The following is a 20022-nucleotide window of genomic DNA, read 5'->3' as shown; positions in this document are numbered from 1 at the left end:
TTTCAAATAACTGGCAAATTGTTCTGACACCATACTTTATGTAATATAGATTTCTAGTGGATTGAAATGTAATAATTTAGGACTTTTGTATATAACCATGTGTATGTAAGGTGGAATCTGTGAGAATAAAGTTTAATCCAAAGATGGTTTATTTTTGATGACGTAGAAGCATAGATTAAACCAAATGATTAGAAATGTACACTTTATTATGGAAGTGTGAAATAAATTTTCAAGTACATGTGTCTAGATTTTTTAAGCTAAATTCAGAAATGTGCATATTTAGAAGTGGGATACCTTGGTTGATGATTTCAAGAGCCACAGATTGCCATCAACTTAAAAATTTATGGAGTATTCTCTTTCCAACCACATCATTTTGAAGAGCAAAGACAGATTCAGAGCATTCAGTTAGAGGCAGGATAATGCAAAGAGGGCAATAACTCAGAAGCCTTCCACTTTATCATCATTATCAAATTGACACCATACAAAACACTCTGACATGCCATAGCCGCAGCCTCTCGGGCACTTAAATAGCTACTAAGGCAGTGTAGACTTCAATGGCCATAGATCAGCAATGAGCATCTGTTTTCTCCTCCATGCACTCATTCATTTATTTTTTTTTCATTTAATAGATATTTATTGAGTCCTTACTTTGTGCCAGACACTCTTCCTATATTCTGGGAATACAGCAGTGAACAAAACACATTCAAATATACTTGCCCACATAGAGCCTATCTGGACAGATATTACTAATAAATAAATAAGTATGTAGTATTCCTCAACAACACTCAGGCTAAAAAGACGTCAGAGTGTGGGAGGTGAACTATTAACTGAACCCAGTGCCATGTTGTATGGGGCTGGGGAAGGTGAGGCATCAAGACGTGTTACTGAAGAGTATTCTAGAAAGTAGCAATAGCAAGTGTAAAGGTATGGAGGCAAGCTTTCAAAATAGTAAATACATTTCAAAATAATAAATATATTTAGAGTTGTAGATGAGAAATACAGCCTTGAAAGTGAATTTCAAAAATCATGTACAAATACATATTTACTTCTGATGTAAATTTCTTCAGGGTAGAAACACTTTTATGATTAGCATCATGATTCAGAGTGGACTGTGGCTCAGTCAGATGTGGTTCTATTCATCTCAGTCCATGACCTAGTCAAGTTACTTTTTCTCCCTCCCATAATCATTCCATCCATCTGAAAAAGGGGCATAATGATAATATTTATCTGATAGAGTTATTGTGATTATGAAATCATATAATGCATGTCAGAGTGTTTAGCATAATGACAATCACATAGTAAATTCAGCTATTATTAGATATAAAAATTTGGGGGCATCATCAGAAAATCTACAAACAACAAGTGCTGGAGAGGGTGTGGAGAAAAAGGAATCTTCTTGCACTGTTGGTGGGAATGTAAATTGATACAGCCACTATGGAGAACAGTATGGAAGTTCCTTAAAAAACTAAAAATAGAATTACCATGTGACCCAGCAATCCCACTACTAGGCATACACCCAGAGAGAACCATAATTCAAAAAGACACATGCACCCCGATGTTCATTGTAACACTATTTACCATAGCCAGGTCATGGAAGCAACCTAAATGCCCATCGACGGATGAATGGATAAAGAAGATGTAGTACATATATACAATGGAATATTACGCAGCCATAAAAAGGAACAGAATTGGGTCATTTATAGAGACGTGGATAAACCTAGAGACTGTCATACAGAGTGAAGCAACTCAGAAATAGAAAAAAAAGTATCATATATTAACACATATATGTGAAATCTAGAAAAATTGTACAGATGAACTGTTTTGCAAGGCAGAAATAGAGACACAGATGTAGAGAACAAATGTATGGACACCAAGGAGGGAAAGTGAGGGGGGTGGTGGTGGGATGAATTGGGATACTGGGATTGACATATATACACTAATATGTATAAAATAGATAACTAATAAGAACCTGTTGTATATAAAATTTTTTTATCTCTTTCTTGAAAATAGCAGCAAACTTAATTTTCACTCTAATCTCATGAAAATCTGCAAAATTGTGAGCCATTATACTTCATGAACTATCACAAGTATGAATGTTATAATTAGATCATACATTTCCTTTCTTGAATGTCCCATTTAGACACTCAATACGTGCCTTGCCTCTTACAACATGATCTGCACTTACCAAGCTTACCCACTCCTTTCGGTTGAGTTAGTTATCACTATTGGACACACACTATTAGCTGCTCATTATATGGGAAATGGGGGGGGGACAGTGGTGCTCAAAGGTCTTACAATACACCTGGGACTGTAAAACACGTAAGAAACATAATAAATCCATCAAAATGGTCTAGAAATACTGTGCAGATGGAGCATTCATTGAGGCCTCAGCCCACCCACCATTCCCCACGCTCTGTGTACTTTTTTGCCTTGGAGCCCTTGACCTTGCCATTCGAAAACCTTCAATGCCTTCTTCTCACCTTATCTCCCTCAGTCAAAATCACACTCCTGTTTCAAGACTTACCACAAATGCCACTTCTTTCTTTATATTATCTGAAATTTTATCCTCTTTAAAAATAATCACTTGAGACTTCATGTCATAAAATAACTGCATATTTTACAAACAAGGAGCTTAATTTTGAGAAAGTATTGCACTTTTGTGTCCTTCTCTCTGTCACGGCATATACGATGGGTCTTACCACCCAGTGGCTACCCAGCACATGTCTGTGGGCTCTAATAATGTGGGAAGGGACACAATGGGGTAAATCATCAGATCTATAGTCATGGACTTTGAGAGACATTTTTCTGACCATGAAACAGAGGCAGAATTTTCAATATCAGAATGTCTTCTAACAAAGAGAAAGATAAAGAAATTGACTGAAATATGGAACTCTCTCTGTTCTGTTTTAAAAAGTCAAAGTTTAATAGACTGCTCTATAATAAAATGTCCAGCACAAGACTTAATCAAGAAAGTTTTTTCATTTGAACTAATGAATAAGAAAATCTATACTTGTATTCATAGTAACACTATATTGCAACATGTCTTTGCCTCAGTTTTCATATTTATAAAACGAAAATAATAATGTCTCCATCTCACAAAATTAGCCCTCAGAAGTGCTCAAAAGAATTCCTGTTGCACATAAATAGGCCAGCTTTAAATGTAAACTATTATTACTTAGTCAATTTAAACAACAATATTAGAGCAAAACTTTTTAGTATTTTAGATTATGATTTGGGAAAGAATAAATAAATTAGAGAATAGATGAATTATTAGCATAATGATTGGGATTTTAAAAGCAGCCTCTGCAGAGTATTGCAGGGGAAAGAATCCCATGATAAAACAATGTCTATTCAAGCTTGAAAGGACATTTGCCAAGGTCTTCTTCAACTCTGTGGTGCAGGCAGTTTACATCATAATTTTTTATAATATCAAACATTAGTATGAAAAGACCATTCATTAAAGAAAACATGTTCATAAAGTATTAAATAGAATTCAATTAATGTACATAATACTAATAGCAATGTTTGGTGCTTATGTAACATCTATGTCAGGTAATGTATTAAGCATGTTATTGAATCCCTGCAGGCTAGAAACAGCATAGCTTTGTCTTAATCTAAGCCTTTCATTAGTTCATAGGCCCAGTATCATCCTGGGAGCATCAGAAGGTTGTCAGGAGATCTCTGAATTCTGGGGCTGGTATCTGAATTTCTGTGCTTCATGACTACATTTCTTGACAGCTCCCCATGCGTTACACAGTGGAGGAGAATGGAGGATGCATTTTTTTTTTCTAACAGGTTTCTCAAATAAATTAGTTATGTACATTTTCTCCAGAGGTAGCAAACAAATAACTTGTCAGTGAAGGGTGAAAACACACATTTTAGTTTGAATCAGCCATCTTACCTCTGCATTCACAAGCAGGAAGACAAGATTTTCTGAGTTCTGGCTTAGTAGATTCTGCTTTTAACCCTCATTTGAAACTACATCTCAAAAGATCAAGAGTTTAAGATAAATATTGTTTCTACTTCTGTGACTTATGTGTGAAAATGCTTATACCAAATTGTTATTGTTGTGTGTGTGTAGATTTAGTTACTTTGCCGGAAATTTATGGTTGTGATTACTTTAGAACATAAAGACTGAAGCACACTTATTATAGTTTTTTCATTCCTTATTGTTGGTTAGCTATCCTTTCCTTACAAAATATGTTTTTCTCGTGTATTCAAAACATATAGTAGCAACTTTGGTTAAGATTGAGATTATGAATATTATAGAAAAATGAAATAAAACTCATTTGAGTCATTTATGAATTTCCTTTTATGGATACACACTCCTGTTAAAGTAAACTTTTGTAAGGGGGATAGATCGGCTACTGGTTGGAGTCAGATTTTATCTACAGAGTTAATTACATAACACCAACTTGGGCTCCTTTTTAATTCCTCTAAAATGTAACATCACAAAAAAGAGATACATTTAAAGTAATTAAATGAATCATAATGTCCTGAAGACATTTTACTAAAAATCAGAGCCTATTACATGTCTTAACATTTTTCTCAAGGTCAGAAGAATGGAGACAGTATGGAGAGATGAGATAATGACCTATGAAACTATTTGAAAATGATCATGTGCTAGACTGTGTGATACTAACTATTTTAAGGAAGGAAAGATGATCATGGGTTTGAGTAATTCAGCATGTCATTACAGAAGTGTGTGTGTGTGTGTGTGTGTGTGTGTGTGTGTAAGGCAGGGATGTGCCTCTGTGGTCTTTCCTTACTTAGCAACCTCTCCTCTTCTTCAGTTGACTAATTCCTGTTTGCTCACACCTCACTTTTCCTGAGGTATTTAGCAAGATTTATTGTAACTCTTTATATATGTATCTATTGAGCTGACCAAAAAGATCGTTCAGGTTTTTACTACGATGTTATGGAAAAACCCGAACTTTTTGGCCAATCCAGTAATTCCCCCAAATCGGTTGAAAGCTACTAAAAGTCAGGGGTTGTATCTTGTTAGTATTTTCAGCTCACATTGGAAGGTCAGGCACATTAACATTTGTTTGTTGACTAAATTAACCAACAAATATGGAACAGAGGCAGATTTCATGCTCAGGGCTTGGCTTCTAGACCAGATTGCCTTGGTTCACAAGTCTTACTTTATTTTAAGACTTAATTGTTTTTAGATCAGTTTTAGGTTTACAGCAAAACAGCAAAAGATACAGAGAATTTCCATACAGATCCTTTTCCTACACATGCGTAGCCTCCCACTTTATCAACATCCTCCACTAGAGGGGTACATTTGTTACGTTTGATGAACTTACATGGACACATCATAATCACTCAAAGTCCATCTTTTACAGTAGGGTTCATTCTTGGTGTTGTACACTCCATGGGTTTGGACAAATGTATACACCATGATAGTATCACACAGAGTATTTTTACTGTCATAAAAAGTCTATGTGCTGTGCCTATTTATCCTTCCCCCTACTCAGCTCCACTCTATTACTTTTTATGTGTGGCATATTGAGTAAGGCCTTTTACTTTCTTGTATTTCAGTTTCCTCATCAGTTAAATAAGGATAACAATAATACCTGTCTTAAAGGTGTGTTATGAATATTAAAAGAGTTAGATGACATAGTGAACTTAGCACAGGGCCTAGGGGTTAGACAACATAATACAACTGTGACTATTATTTAATGTACTATTCCAAAATAAAATGAAAACATTTGGGAAAAGGGCATTCAGAGTGTTGGAAATGGCATGTCCTACAGAGAAGAACTGGATATTATTTTGAGATTAGAGCAGTGAACATATATTGGGGCCAAATTCAAGATGATCTGCAAAAACAGAGCCATTGCACATATATGAACAGGGTTATGGCATGTCCCAGTGAGACAGAAGACTAAATACGTTGCTTTTGGTTCAAACAAAATATAACCAACATTAATTGCAGAGGAGACGTAGTCATTTGAAATTCAAATGGAAAAATTACAAGAAATGAAACTTTTTTCTTTGTGACTAGGAGTCCAGAGATTGAATAAAAGATTGGTTTAGATATTGAATGTCTTAGCTGGAATTTTTTTTTGTGTGTGTGGTACGCTGGCCTCTCACTGTTGTGGCCTCTCCCGCTGCAGAGCACAGGCTCCGGACGCTCAGGCTTAGCGGCCATGGCTCACGGGCCCAGCCGCTCCGTGGCATGTGGGATCTTCCCAGACCGGGGCACGAACCCGTGACCCCTGAATCGGCAGGCGGACTCTCAACCACTGCACCACCAGGGAAGCCCTGGAATATTTTTAAATACTAAATTTAAATTTTATAGAGTATGGTTTTGAAGTATGACAGAAACTGTGAGAAAGAGACCAATAAAGTACTAACTCATCCCAAAACTTTAAGAAAGCCATTTACAATTGTTTCTCATTATTTTAGGATTTTCCCCTTAGAGGATTTCAGTCATTCTTTGCAGATAATTTTGAAACAGATGTGCTGTGAGTAGATTTATCTGTAGCTTGGATGGCTTATGGGAAGTAGAGAAAATAGTAAGGTGATTAAAAGGTTAAAAATATTTGGCTCTCTCGACAAACATTAAATGCAATTTACAAACAGTATCCTCTTTGTAAGAAATATCATGTATGTTGATGTATAACGTATGCAATGGAAAGGTAAAAATAAATAGTATTAAATTTTTATATTCTTTAATTTAAACTTTAAATTACATTAAATTACTCTTAATTCCACAAAATATTTAAAAAATATGAATATACTTTTGTGATAAGTCACTAGATATACTTTATAAAGTGTCATTTACCATTGATGTGAATAAATAACTCAAATTGAGAGGAGAATATGAGACCTCTGATTTGATAAAAACTTAATATCAAAAAATATATTCATTAAGTTAAGAAATCCATGATTAATATATTAATTCTAAGATTAATATAACTAATGCATTTCATGGATTTTAAATAATCTTCTTAATGTGGCTATCACATATAGATCCTATGAAAGGGGAGTGGGGACTTAAAAACTTTAGGGGCTAGATTATCCTAAGTATGTAACCTGTCAAACAGAGACTCTCTTTAGGATATTGGACTGTAATTAATTGTTAACACAATATACAAATGCTTAAATATAGCTTAGTTACATTCCAGTATATTTTAACACTTATTTTGGAGTAATTCCTATTCAGTATTTAATAGCTCCAACAGAGCTGGAGACCTCAGAAATTTTGTCAATGACCTTTGAAACAGGATTCATATAAAATGAATTTCCTGTACTACTTGAGGTCTGGATAGTGTGAGTTTTGAAGTCAGAGTCAGCAATAATTCCTCCTCACAATAGTAGCTAATTTCAGCTCCTATTTGTTTTCTGTTTGTAATGATTTCAGTTTACTCATGTTAACCTTGTGTTTTAAGTAATTATCAACTCATATCAACTCTATAGAATATGTGAATTGCTGCTTTTCTTGTCCCTGGAGAATACTTCTCATGTGACAATTGTCATATGACCTATGACACAGAGCATGGCTTCGTAATGTTGAGAGATGAGGAAGTTTTATAATTTGAATATAATCATACTGTGAGCACGTCTCTAAACAGACTCCCTGGAAATAACAGGTTTCATGGTAAACTAAGTTTTAGTAAATGCCTATTTCACCATGTTCTTAGAGATTTATAGTACACTCTAGCATAGTGAAAGCTCTGAGAAATTGATCCACAAAACAAAAATATTAAAAGCTTTAAGAAGGGGACTTCCCTGGTGGCGCAGTGGTTAAGAATCTGCCTGCCAATGCAGGGGACACGGTTTGAGTCCTCGTCCAGGAAGATCCCACGTGCCGCGGAGCAACTAAGCCCGTGAGCCACAACTACTGAGCCTGCACTCTAGAGCCGGCAAGCCACAACTACTGAGCCCGCGTGCCACAACTACTGAAGCCCGCGCGCCTAGAGCCCGTGCTCTGCAACAAGAGAAGCCACCGCAATGAGAAGCCTACGCACCTCAATGAAGAGTAGCCCCCGCTCACCGCAACTAGAGAAAGACTGCATGCAGCAACGAAGACCCAATGCTGCCAAAAATAAACAAACAAACAAATAAACTTATTTAAAAAAAGGCTTTAGGAATTTGTGAAGTTTTTCCACAAAATATATGTATGATTAATAAGTTTAATGGGGCATTTGCCAAGTTTATTTGAGTGCAGAACCTTTTTTAAAATTTACTTTTAGCTCTTTTTTACAGGAAATTTTATTTTGTGTATTTGTATATGTATTTGTTCAGTTAATGTATAGAATTGCCTACTGTCTTAGTCTTGCTCAGGTTACCAAACAAAATAGCATAAACTGGGTTGCTTAAAGAACAGAAATTTATCTCATAGTTCTGGAGGCTGACAGTCTGAGATCAGGGTGCCAGCATGGTCAGTTTTGGGGAGGGCTCTCTTCATGTGTTGTAGACAGCTGCCTTGTCACTGTGTCCCCACAGGGCTGAGAGAGAACAAGCAAGCTCCCTGGCATCTCTGCTTATAAGAACACTAATCCTTTCGTGAGGGTCTTACTGATAGGTCCTCATCTACGCCTAATTCCCTACCAAAGGCCCAGTCTCCAAATACAATCACATTGGGGTTAGGGCTTCAACATAAGAATGTGGGGGAATATAATTCAGTCTATAACACCTGCCATGTAAAGAGTTGAGGGAATGTTGTGTGTTTCGTGCTCATGAGCCACTGATCTGTATGCTTTCCAAGTGTACAGCGGGTGATATTTCAAGTGCTTGCCCCATGGGACTCGGTATTTTGGTGATGGTGGAAAACATCTCTTTTATGAATTAGTTCATAACCTATTTGTACTGAGAAGTACACATGTCTGGGACACACACCTATACAGAAAATACAAAAATGTGTCCAAACAAATGTAGGATATGAGATTGAGAAAGTGCTCAAATTTGTCATCATTGCAAAAAGTATCTTTCAAAATTTTGCCAATGGTAGAAAAAAACTTCATGCAAAGGGAAAATAATGCTAATCATAAAAAAGGCTAATCAGCCTTTCAAAAAACTGAAAAAAAAAGATTCAACTAGCAAGTTAACAAGATCCTTCTAAGGGAAAACTATCCATTTATAACCTGAGTATTATAAATCTGCTGTGACTTTTGGTGAAATATATACGTACATTAATCTTGGGAAGTTCTTTGTGTTCTTTTATTTTGATGGATCTATTTCATGAGGTTGATTTGATCTGGAAGATATTAATGAATATTTGTACTTTTCATATTTTAGATTAATTTTATAGTTCTCACAAGGGTAATATTTTTACATATAATCATCTGCTTTTTATTAGATATTTTAGAACTGATATGGAAAGAAAAGAAAGATAAAGAGGATAAATTATATCTGGTTTCTGCTATGGCTAGAGGTAATCCTCAGGCACTGATCAAGTTTAGCCAGAATCGTGATTTGTCCACAATTTGAAATATATGGCCAGAGTACTGAAGTGTTAAACAAATTAATTTTAAAAGTTGTCTTTATATGTTAAATGTAGTACATGCTTTTGACAGAGAAACTAAAATCTTCAGATGCAGAAAAACTGTAATTCTCCATCCAGTGATAATCTCTCCTAATAGTCTACTATCTTTCCTTCTAGTCTTTCTTTTTTTATATGCATATTTATTGCATTTTTTACTTAATTTCTCTCTCTTGTGCTCTGGTATGCCATATGTGCAGGTTTGTATCTTGCTTTTTCACTTAGAACACAAGCATCTTTTTCTGTTAGCATAAATTACTCATAAACATCCCCACTTTTTCTGACTCCATAGTGTTCAAGTGGGTATATAAATCATTAAGCAAATTGTACATTTTCAATCAGAAATAATAATATATATATGGCTTATATATGTGAATATATATATATTTCTTGTATTTCTTGGCTTGGTTTTGTAGAAGAAGTTTACTAGAAAAAAATTATGCAAGATATAAACACACAATTGGCACTTTCCTGGGGTGAATAGATTGGAGAGGGCAAATGAACTCTTGTAGATTAATGGAGCAAGACTCCTTCACCCCTAAATGCTTGCTGTGTCCCAAGACTAAAATCACTGCTCACTTGCTGCCATGTATTTTTCTTCTTCATTGTTATCCCACAGGCTATTTAATTTTATCTTCCTCCTCAAAGAAAGGAGTGTCTCTATTTTAAAACTTTAATGTCTAGCTCATTGCTTGTTGTACAGTAGCTCCTTTCATTTAGACAGATGGTTGAAGGAATTGAATGATTGAATGGAACCCTTCTTTCGTTTCTCTAGACAGGTAGGACTTGGAACCCAAATTTCTGCTTAGCAGCTACTTTAGCATTTCCCAGTTTATAGCCATCACAATCTCTTTCCGGGTTTCATGGGCCTCTCTGCTCCAAATCTCAGGAGGAGAATGGAACTTAATTACTTCAAAAGTACTGAAGAGGTTAAAAGAAGATGGTGTTTCTGGAGGTGAGGAGTTGAAAAAAATGTACTGTACCTTCCTGGAGTATTTCAAATACCTCTCACTCTTTTGATGCACTTAGCCTCTTTAAGTTAGATTTTGACATCATTGTGAGTAAGCACACTAAATGGACTAGGCAGTGTTGGTAAACATCGTACAGTTGAGGGAGAGAGACAGAAATTAGCCTGAGACTGATTTAATGATGTAGAGTAAGGAGAGATGTCTACCCAGTGATCTATCTGAAAAAGAAACCTTTTTAAATCAGAACTGCAGGAAAGGATGTGCCAGAATGGATTCCTACCAAGTGTGAGAATCCACTGTGTCCACTGTGACATGCCAAGTGTGGCCATCTCTAAGGGATTGCTCTGCTCTTTTAATGCAAATGGTTGAAAATACTAAAGGGTGCACTATGGCTCATGTGTGAAGCTTGCCACAAACAATTACCAAAGTCATAAATTTTGATTTCAGTCAAGCTATTAAGAGTAATAATTTATTTAAGTGAGGTCTTCTGCTTTGATTAGAACTAGGAGAGTTCAGCTGCTCTGATCCTCTGGGGGTAAAGCTGGGTTACTGGTGTAGTAAGGAGGCTTGAAGGTGTCTGCTGTTGAGGCAACTGATCATTCCCCAAAGAAGTGCTTTTGCTAATTCTTTCACTTCCTCTTTTCAGTTAAATTATTCTTTTTCTTTCTAAGTACAACTTATTTCTAACAAAGCAAACAGGTCCATTTAAAAAAAAATCTTGATTTAATCAGTTATTCAGAGACATCAGGTGGCTTGATCAAGGCCACACCTTCTAGTAAAGAGGTGGAGCCAGTATTTAAAGCTAGATGTGTCAAGACAATACAACCCGTGCTTCTGACCACGGTACTACACAGCTTCTCCTGGAAGTTCCCTAAAGCTCTACTGAAAGTAATCTAAATATTCAAATATTTTACAATTAAGTTATCTTCCTAGATCTTCTGGAGTTAAACCCTCTAGCAGTTAGTGACCAAGACTGCAGGAAGGGGAAAACATCAAGGCTGTCAATAAGAGGACCTAACTTAGGTCGTGAAGGGATAGAGGAAGGTCTTGTTAATGAATAAACCGTCTAACTTCCTCTACACCAGGAAGTCTTGTATAACTCCGAGAAGAGCTTCCCTCTTGTTCTTAGGCAAAAGGATAAATGACTTGGCTTTTCTTCCAAATCTTTCTGGGGAGCGCCCCCTTGCCCCCATTCTCAATTCTTTGCATAGATATCTCAAGATTGTATTCTCCCCTAATAGTGAAGTAACCCCTAGTAGGGTGTGAGCAGATGGCTTTAGAGTGCAACCCCCACCAAGGGTATTTGCATTTTAATGGAAGGCTTTAAAAGATCTTAAAGCTTCAAGACTAAAAGCAGTAAATCTCTATTAGTGGAATTGGAGGCAATGTGATAGATAGGGCAGGAGCTATCTGGGGTAAAAAGAGCCCACTGGGTCTTTTCTAATCACAGTGTGAAATAAAGTGTTCCCACTTAGTAGCCTGAATTCTGCTTCCAGAGTGAGGGCTGTGAGGACAGCTCCTGTGGCCTCAATGATAAAGTGCTGATACACAGTTTCACCTTCTTTAAAAGCAAAACAAATTAAAGAACTAAATCTTCCAAATCTTAACTTACTTTTCCTTTCCCACTTTCTCCACAGCATCTTGCTTGAGATCTCTCAATACTTGTATTCTTTTTCTCTGAGCTTCATATGTGTATTTAGCTTCTTTAGACTCAGAATCCCAAACTTTTTTTGCATCTCACTTTTCATTTCCTGGAAACATGGAGACTACTGGAATTGATGAGGAATTTGAAGAATTGGGCTTAATAAATTGGGTGAAAATGTATTTAAATACATACAGTGAGCCAGGCACTGAGCTGTTTTAAGGAAAACAGACATATTTTATACACTTTCTGCCATACAGTCTTGGTAGTGAAACAAATAAGCAGATTAATAGAGTCAGGGCAGAAAGGGCTCTAATAGAGTTGCTCACCATGAGCTGTCATAGTGCATAGAAGGAATACTCACTAGAAGTGGTTAGTTAGAAGGACGATGGAGGTTTAGTCAGGTAAAATGGGGATGAGGATGGGATGTAGTAAAAGGCTTTGCTGGCAAAGGAGGCAGGTTGCAATAAAGTTAGTATAATAGGAGACCAAAAGTTGGTGTCATAGGAGACCAAATCAACATGGGACATTGTTAATAAATTCATTAGGGCCAAATATAAGCCATGAATTTAGGAATAAAAGGCAGAGATTGGAAAAGTAGACAGGGTCCAAGTATTGGAAGACCTTGGTACTGTGCTAAGGAGTGTCAATGCTCTAGGGAACTGTTGATATCTTTAAGCAGTTGGAAAACATGATTAAATTTGCATTAAAAAAATCATTCCAAAATCAGTATGGAAAGTTATCTAGACTTCACTCTAGGCTCTAGAGTGGGACGAAGCTGGAGGTAGGTCTTGGAAGAGCTGTGATAGTAGATCAAATAAGAAAGGAAGGAATTGATCTGAAATATAGGTGTGGGGATAGAAAGAATGGGTAGAGAGATATCTTCCATTGGGATGGTGTTTGAATCTACAAAGGAAGGGAAAGACAGCTGAGTGCTGGATTTTTGGCTTAGTCAATTATGTGACATTTTGCTGAACCAAGGAAAAATAGGTTTTAATGGAGAAGATGCTGAATTCAGATTTGGACAAGCTGAATCTTAGATCATTATAGAATATCCAAGCAGGGATTTCCAGTAGACAGGCATTAATCTGTCTGAACCCCAGGAGGAAGCTTTAGGCAGTAGATGATATATTTAGCTGTTATTTCTTAACATATTAGTAATGTTTATGAAAGTGATTACTCAGGGAGAATGGAGACCATCAGAGGGCTGTCGATGGTCTTATGGCAAATAACAGGAGTTAAGGAATCAGTTTAGAATGAAGAGTAATAATGAAGAATAAGAATAAGTAGACAGAGAGATGCTTCAGAATACACAGGGCCGTGTCCTTATTGGTTAGCAAAACAAATGCACAATCTACTTGCTCTTGGTTCAAAGTCCTCCAGGATCTGGCCCTGGGCAGTAAGTCTAACAATATGGATTTCTGCCCCTCATTTTATTTGACCTGTTTCAACTCACTGGAAAAAGTCTTATACATTCATACATTTTCATGTTTCACTTCCTTTCACCCATTCTCACTGGAGTGTGCTTTCTTCTGTTTTTTTTCTCTCCAAGTCCAACCCATCCTTCAGAATTTTCTTCTAACCTCCTAGGACCATGAAATCTTATGTCCAACAGGGAACGTATCATCATCCAGCCTAACTTCCCATTAGTGTTCAGATTGCACCTTGCTTAGGACACAGCACATTCTGGTTTGCACCCTAGTCCTTTCTGCACCACATTTGTCCCTTTGTCAAGAGTGTAAGTTCCTGAAGACTAAGAACCCATTCTCCCAAATTAGCCTCCATGGTGCACTGCTTTGAAAACAGAAAGAGCCTACTAACATTTGTTAAATGACTACATATTTTACTTACACTAAATAATAGAGGTAGGATCTTTGAATCTTCTGATGAGGCAAAGGATCTCAGCTGAAGCTGACATGGAGACGTTAACTTATGAAGGATGTATCTGGAGGTTTTGATATGTCCTGGCACATATTGGCCAGAAAAATGATGGAAAAGCCTTTCATAAATGTATATTCATGATACAGAGGCAGACAGTGGAAACAATGAGAATTATCTTTGTTTCAAAAATTGCTAATACTGTATTCTTCATGTTTTCCTTGTACAAGGATGGTGAATACTTGTATCCTTTTCACCTTCTGCTTTTATAATTTTAAAACTTATCATTGTACAATAGGCAAGCAAAGGAGAAGTACTGCTGGAACACAAAGTATTTTTATTTATCTCAAAGGCAGATATATGATGCTACACTGGCAGTTTCTAAATGATGTTCTACAAATAATCCTAAGCCTTTCCAATGTATTTTAGCAGATTTAAAGTAAGGCAACCTAGTGGGGCTATTCATTTAAATAGAATAAGGGTTAAATGATGACTTGACTTATCTTTTAAATGACAAAAAATAAAGAAATTGCAAGACCTTTTCACACATTAGATATGTATTGTCATCTATCATCTAGATATCAGGCTAGCAGTATGAAGTAATAAAACATATCATCGAAAAATGTGCTATAGGTCTGAATCACTCTTTCATTCCACCTCCCAGCTAACTGTAGTATTAAATCAAACAAGCAGAACATTTCCTTAGGCAGCCATTGCCTTTTAATTTCCTGAAGAACCTTAAAATATCATTCATTACAAGTACTACACATATTTGGTTTTTAAAATTCTCATAAATCAATAGCAGGCTGACTGTAATAATTATTACAAGTTAGTGCATAATTTTCGCGCTGAAGGCTGCATGCAGAACTTTAGCATATGCAAACGAGGCAATTCAAACTGTGTATAGATATTAATATGAAGAAGCAGGTAACGAGGTGCAGGCTATGAATTATGCATCAAGAGTGGCTGATCTTCAATGAGGAAAATGAATTCAGCATGTAATCTAATTAGTGATGGAAGTCTATTACATCTAACTGCAAAAGCAACTGTCCTTGAAACAAATTTATTTACAGTCCATGTTACCACTTGAAACAACTTTGAAATGATGTGTAAGACAACAGCTTAATTGTAAAAATTTTTTGTTTGTTTGTTTCAGTTCCAGACCTGGAAGGCCTCCTAAGAGGACTCAAAGTGTCACCTCCCCAGAGAACTCTCATATCATGCCACATTCTGTCCCAGGCCTTATGTCTCCTGGGATAATCCCACCAACAGGTAAGACTGCTACCTATTGATGTCGAAAATATTCAAAATCAGCCAGTGCCATAGATATTCACACTCATCAGTTATATTTTGTTCACACTAAGATAATGTTACTGATGAGAATTTATTTCAAAACTGCATTATTATTATCATCATTTCTTTATTTGAAATAAAATTAAAGAAGTTTAATTGAACACAGTACTAGGAGTTATTGTAATTAATCCTCTTGCTAATATCAAATGACAAATTCTTATCCCTACTTTCCTGTTAAGGAATTGAAGCTCAGAGAGAATCAGTAACTTTCCCAAGGTCAACCAGCTGGTCACTGGCAGTGGTTATTCAAACCCAGGTCTCTGGATTCTAAGTTTATAGTTCGTTCCACAAAAACTCACAAAATAGATTAACATGCATCCAAACAAAAGACTGTAACCATGTCAAATAGAAATATCTCCTGTTTCACCTAAACTATGTCTGTTAGAAGCATTTGAAGGATGTTTATCACTAGAATTTTGAAAATGTACAAGTAAAAGAATAGTCTTGACCACAAAAGCTCTATACCATAAACAACTTTCATAATGTGCTGCATGCAAAAACAGCTCATTTGATTTTCACCACCTGGATGTGTTCATTAATTCTTTTATATACTTACACACATCTGCCCACTTTCCATGTTTCATCCAGACTCAGAGCAAATTAAAATTATGATAATAATGATATTATTATTATATAACATATAGTATTTATTAATCTTTGCCATCATGAAAGTTTATTGAGGAGATAGATGTATAAAGAGGTAATTGTCATTTCACACGACTGAAACAGGAAAGATAATCTGGCAAGATAAGGAGAAAGTCTTAATTTTTTCTCTGAATTCCCATATAAATGTTTGCTTTTTCCTTTGTAACATTTGTATTTCTCTAGGCTGTAATATAATCATGGGTATCTTATTTCGCATTCCATACTTTGTTGAAAGCTCCTTGGAAGCAATGGCTCTTTTAACTCACCTTTATTTTTGTGGCAGCGTCTGAACAATTGATTCACTTTTGTGAACCTTTATCAAATACCCACTGAGTTGAATTTGAAGTTATTTATTTTATATATTTAACATTTTTTGTAAGGTACCAAAGGTTCTTAAAAGTAAATAATTCACATTCCAAAGAAGAGTTGTATCTTTATGCTAATGTTTGCAGATGAAAAATCGAGAAACAGAAAAGTAAAATCAATAGCTGAAAACAACCCAATTACAGAGCAGGTATCATCATTTCTATTCGTTTACTTTCATCATGATTCACAAGTAACTGAATCCTACTGCCTGAAATTCTAAGTCCAAATGTGATATTTCGAAAAGAAGTAGGTAGCGTTTTGTTAAGGCTTAACTGTTTTTATTTCACTAGATAGAATTTCCTGATTTGCAGATTTGGCCGGGGCGGGGGTGGGGGGTTGGTACCTCATAGTCAAGATGGAAAGAAGATCTTAACTTTTCATGTTTTATGACTGAAAGACTCAGGTGTGCTAGAAGAAAGACGGAAGAGTCTTTGACTTAACTTCTCAATGAATACGTTTTGGGGCTTTAAAAAAATAATCATTTTAACAATCATTATTTTATAATTTGATAAGTTTGTGATGATTCTCACTAATCACAGTTATATTTTGGATGAAAAGTATTCTAGATTGTTTTTGCATTAAAACAGAAAAGATCTGGTTCCAAATTGCCTGCCAACATTTTAAGGTGAAAACAATAAATACTTCACTACCTAAGCAATGGTGAGATAAGGTGATGTCATCAGAATCTAAGAATAGCAGCACCTCACATAATTAAGACCATAAAGTAACTTTGGGGTAAGTGAAGTTTCTAAACAACTGAAGATCATAAGCTGAAACTCAAAATCAGAATATTAAGTCACAATTTACAATAGCCAGGACGTGGAAGCAACCTAAGTGTCCATCCACAGATGAATGGATAAAGAAGATGTGGCACATATATACAATGGAATATTAGCCATAAAAAGAAACAAAACTGAGCTATTTGTAGTGAGGTGGATGGACCTAGAGTCTGTCATACAGAGTGAAGTAAGTCAGTAAAAGAAAAACAAATACTGTATGCTAACACATATATATGGAATCTAAAAAAAAAAAAAAAGGTTCTGATGAACCTAGGGGAAGGACAGGAATAAACATGCAGATGTAGAGAATGGACTTGAGGACATGGGGAGGGCGAAGGGTAAGCTGGGACGAGGTGAGAGAGTAGCATTGACATATATACACTTCCAAATGGAAACTAGATAGCTAGTGGGAAGCAGCTGCATTGCACAGGGAGATCAGCTTTGTGCTTTGTGAACACCTAGAGGGGTGGGATAGCGAGGGTGGGAGGGAGATGCAAGAGGGAGGGGATATGGGGATATATGTATAAGTATAGCTGATTCACTTTGTTATACAGCAGCAGCTAACACAACATTGTAAAGCAATTATACTCCAATAAAGATGTTAAAAAAATATTAAGTCATTTTTGATAGATCCCTTTCTGAAATATCTTACACACTTCCCTAGCTTGGTGAACAGAGATACTGAAGATAGTTTAAACTTGACACATTATTATGGACATTCATTTTTGAAGCAGGATCATTTCATGTATTTCAATTGCTGTGCTGTCTTCTCATAAATGCTTTTTAAACTTTTGTTCTTCCTGATATGTTGTGAGCCCAGAAACCAGGGTTTCTCTCAAGCTTATTAAGCATTACATTGAAACAGACCTTCATCAGTCATGTTCCAGCGAAAGATGAGGAAATGGAGACTCAACAGGAGAGTAGATTAGATTTGAAAAATGGCTTTTGGACAGTTTAATACTCTATAGAACCCAGGGAATGTCTTTAAAACAGGGCGTGTGAGCTCACTCTTGCCTATTTCACTTAATTCAATTTTTAGACATTTGTCCAAAGATTTGACGCTGCCATATGTTTGACTGTTGCACATGAATTGTGCTGTCTTTCTATATTCAATATGATTGCTCTTTTTACACAAAATTTTTCTAGATGGAGAAGTTTAGATTTTAGAGAATACAGAATAATATCTTCATCCCTTGGAGAATGTCATTCACTATCTTAAAACATTAACTGGAAGTTTGATCATCTTAAAGAAATCTTATAGTTCTCAAGAATGAGTAACACTTTCTCCCAAGGAGTACTTTTACTCAGGGAACATAATTCAATATGGACATATAGACTATTTTGTCCCAGGACTTTATTTATATTTGCTACTTTCTTTAAAACTAAAATGTTATTTTTTTTCCTCAAAATGGGAAAGATGAAATGTGTTATTTTTTTAAAACAATGAAAAACTTATATGTCAACATTTTTGACATTAAGCAAACTAGTTTGAGGACATTTCTACTATATTTTTGACCTGTGAGTTTGAGTTTAATATTTTTTTTCCAGGAGTCTATAGCTATATCAGTATCTTTTAAAGACTTGGAAATCATTTTTCTAAAACTAGCAAAACAAACAAACAAACATATAGATCTCAAAAAAAAAAAAAAAGAAAAACAAAGAAAGAAGAAAACAACCCACCCTCAAATCTCAAATCCTTTCTAAGATTTATATCATCGACTGCCTATAAACATTGAACTGTGATTTTGTACTCTAAGTATTACCATTGAAAAGCATAAAAGATGCAGATTTACCATCAAGGTTGCAAAAATTGATCCTGTGAAAAAATTTATTTGTTTTGACAATTTATAAAAATCTGTCAATTTGTTTCTAATCATTCCTTCATTTTTCTTTTCAACAATTGAACATTGGAGTTAAATAATAATCTTTCCTTGAGGAATCTGTTTTTCAGAAAAAATTCTGACTATTTTTATATTTTTAAAAAGTGTCTTTCCAGGACTAAGATTATGTATTTAGGTATCTATAATATGAAAAGAAAAAACTTTGAGATTGCTTAATGGAGTTTTTGTTTGCCACTTTGGTTGTTCAAGTGGGCTTGTGTGTAACCTTAGAAGGGGGCGTGGGCAGATGGTGATAATTTCCAAATTTATGGTTGTCACTGGATGCCATAGCAACCAGAAGTGGAAGTTAATGAAAGAAAGAAGGCTCTTTGTCGAGTCTCACAACACAACACCTCCTGTAGTGCTCCCTACATTTATTTGGACTGAGCACATGTCATAAATCATTTTTGAAAATAAATACCAGTTTGGAATAAATTCATCCTAGCAACAGAGTTCCAATAACATTCATACTTTTTTAGGATCATGTGTATTTTACAATTAAGGAAAGGGTTATTTAGGAATTCTAAATACTCTCCTCCTGTGCCAAGAATGCAACTTGGATAGCATATTTGGCCAACTTCCTGATTTTATCTTCAGGGTAGAATGCAAACTAGTTTTGAAATACAATTTTCATGTAAGTATTAAGAAGTAACTCAGTGAGTCTCAAATATTTGCATTTAACATTAAAAAAGTTATCCATTACCTAATTTTTTCAAATATATTCAAATTAAATGAATGAATGATTCATAGTTTTGCTTCTTAGATACATCTTTTCTCTCACTGTGACCTCGTAGGCACCTAATCAATATGCATTCAGGATACAAAAAAAAAGCAACTGTGAACACACATGCACTATGCTTAAAAGGTAAGAACTTATAAATGAAATTTTACCATTTTGAAAATAATACTAGACCAGGGCAATATTAACCAGAGTTCATCCCATTGAAACGTTCTTTTCTTAAAAAAAAAAAAAAAAAAAAAAAAAAAAGATGATAGGAAAGTATTCTCACGTGGATTT

At 35.5% G+C, this 20022-nt stretch overlaps 1 protein-coding gene across 5 annotated transcripts in view; it reads left to right on the top strand.

Annotated features, from left to right (window-relative positions):
• DACH1 (dachshund family transcription factor 1) overlaps positions 1-20022 on the top strand; it is a gene marked incomplete at both ends in the record, with an annotated part of 411700 nt that overhangs the window by 162322 nt on the left and 229356 nt on the right. For all 5 annotated transcript variants that reach the window (XM_081214579.1, XM_081214577.1, XM_081214578.1 and 2 more), the window contains one exon: positions 15138-15253. In XM_081214579.1, coding sequence (XP_081070705.1) covers positions 15138-15253 — 116 coding nt within the window. The remainder of the gene's footprint in view (positions 1-15137; positions 15254-20022) is intronic.

The sequence above is a fragment of the Mesoplodon bidens genome (assembly GCF_964165515.1).
Source record: "Mesoplodon bidens genome assembly, chromosome: 17".
Lineage (NCBI taxonomy): Eukaryota > Metazoa > Chordata > Mammalia > Artiodactyla > Ziphiidae > Mesoplodon > Mesoplodon bidens.
The sequence above is the reverse complement of the archived record's forward strand: the minus strand, read 5'-3'. Positions and strand labels throughout refer to the sequence as shown.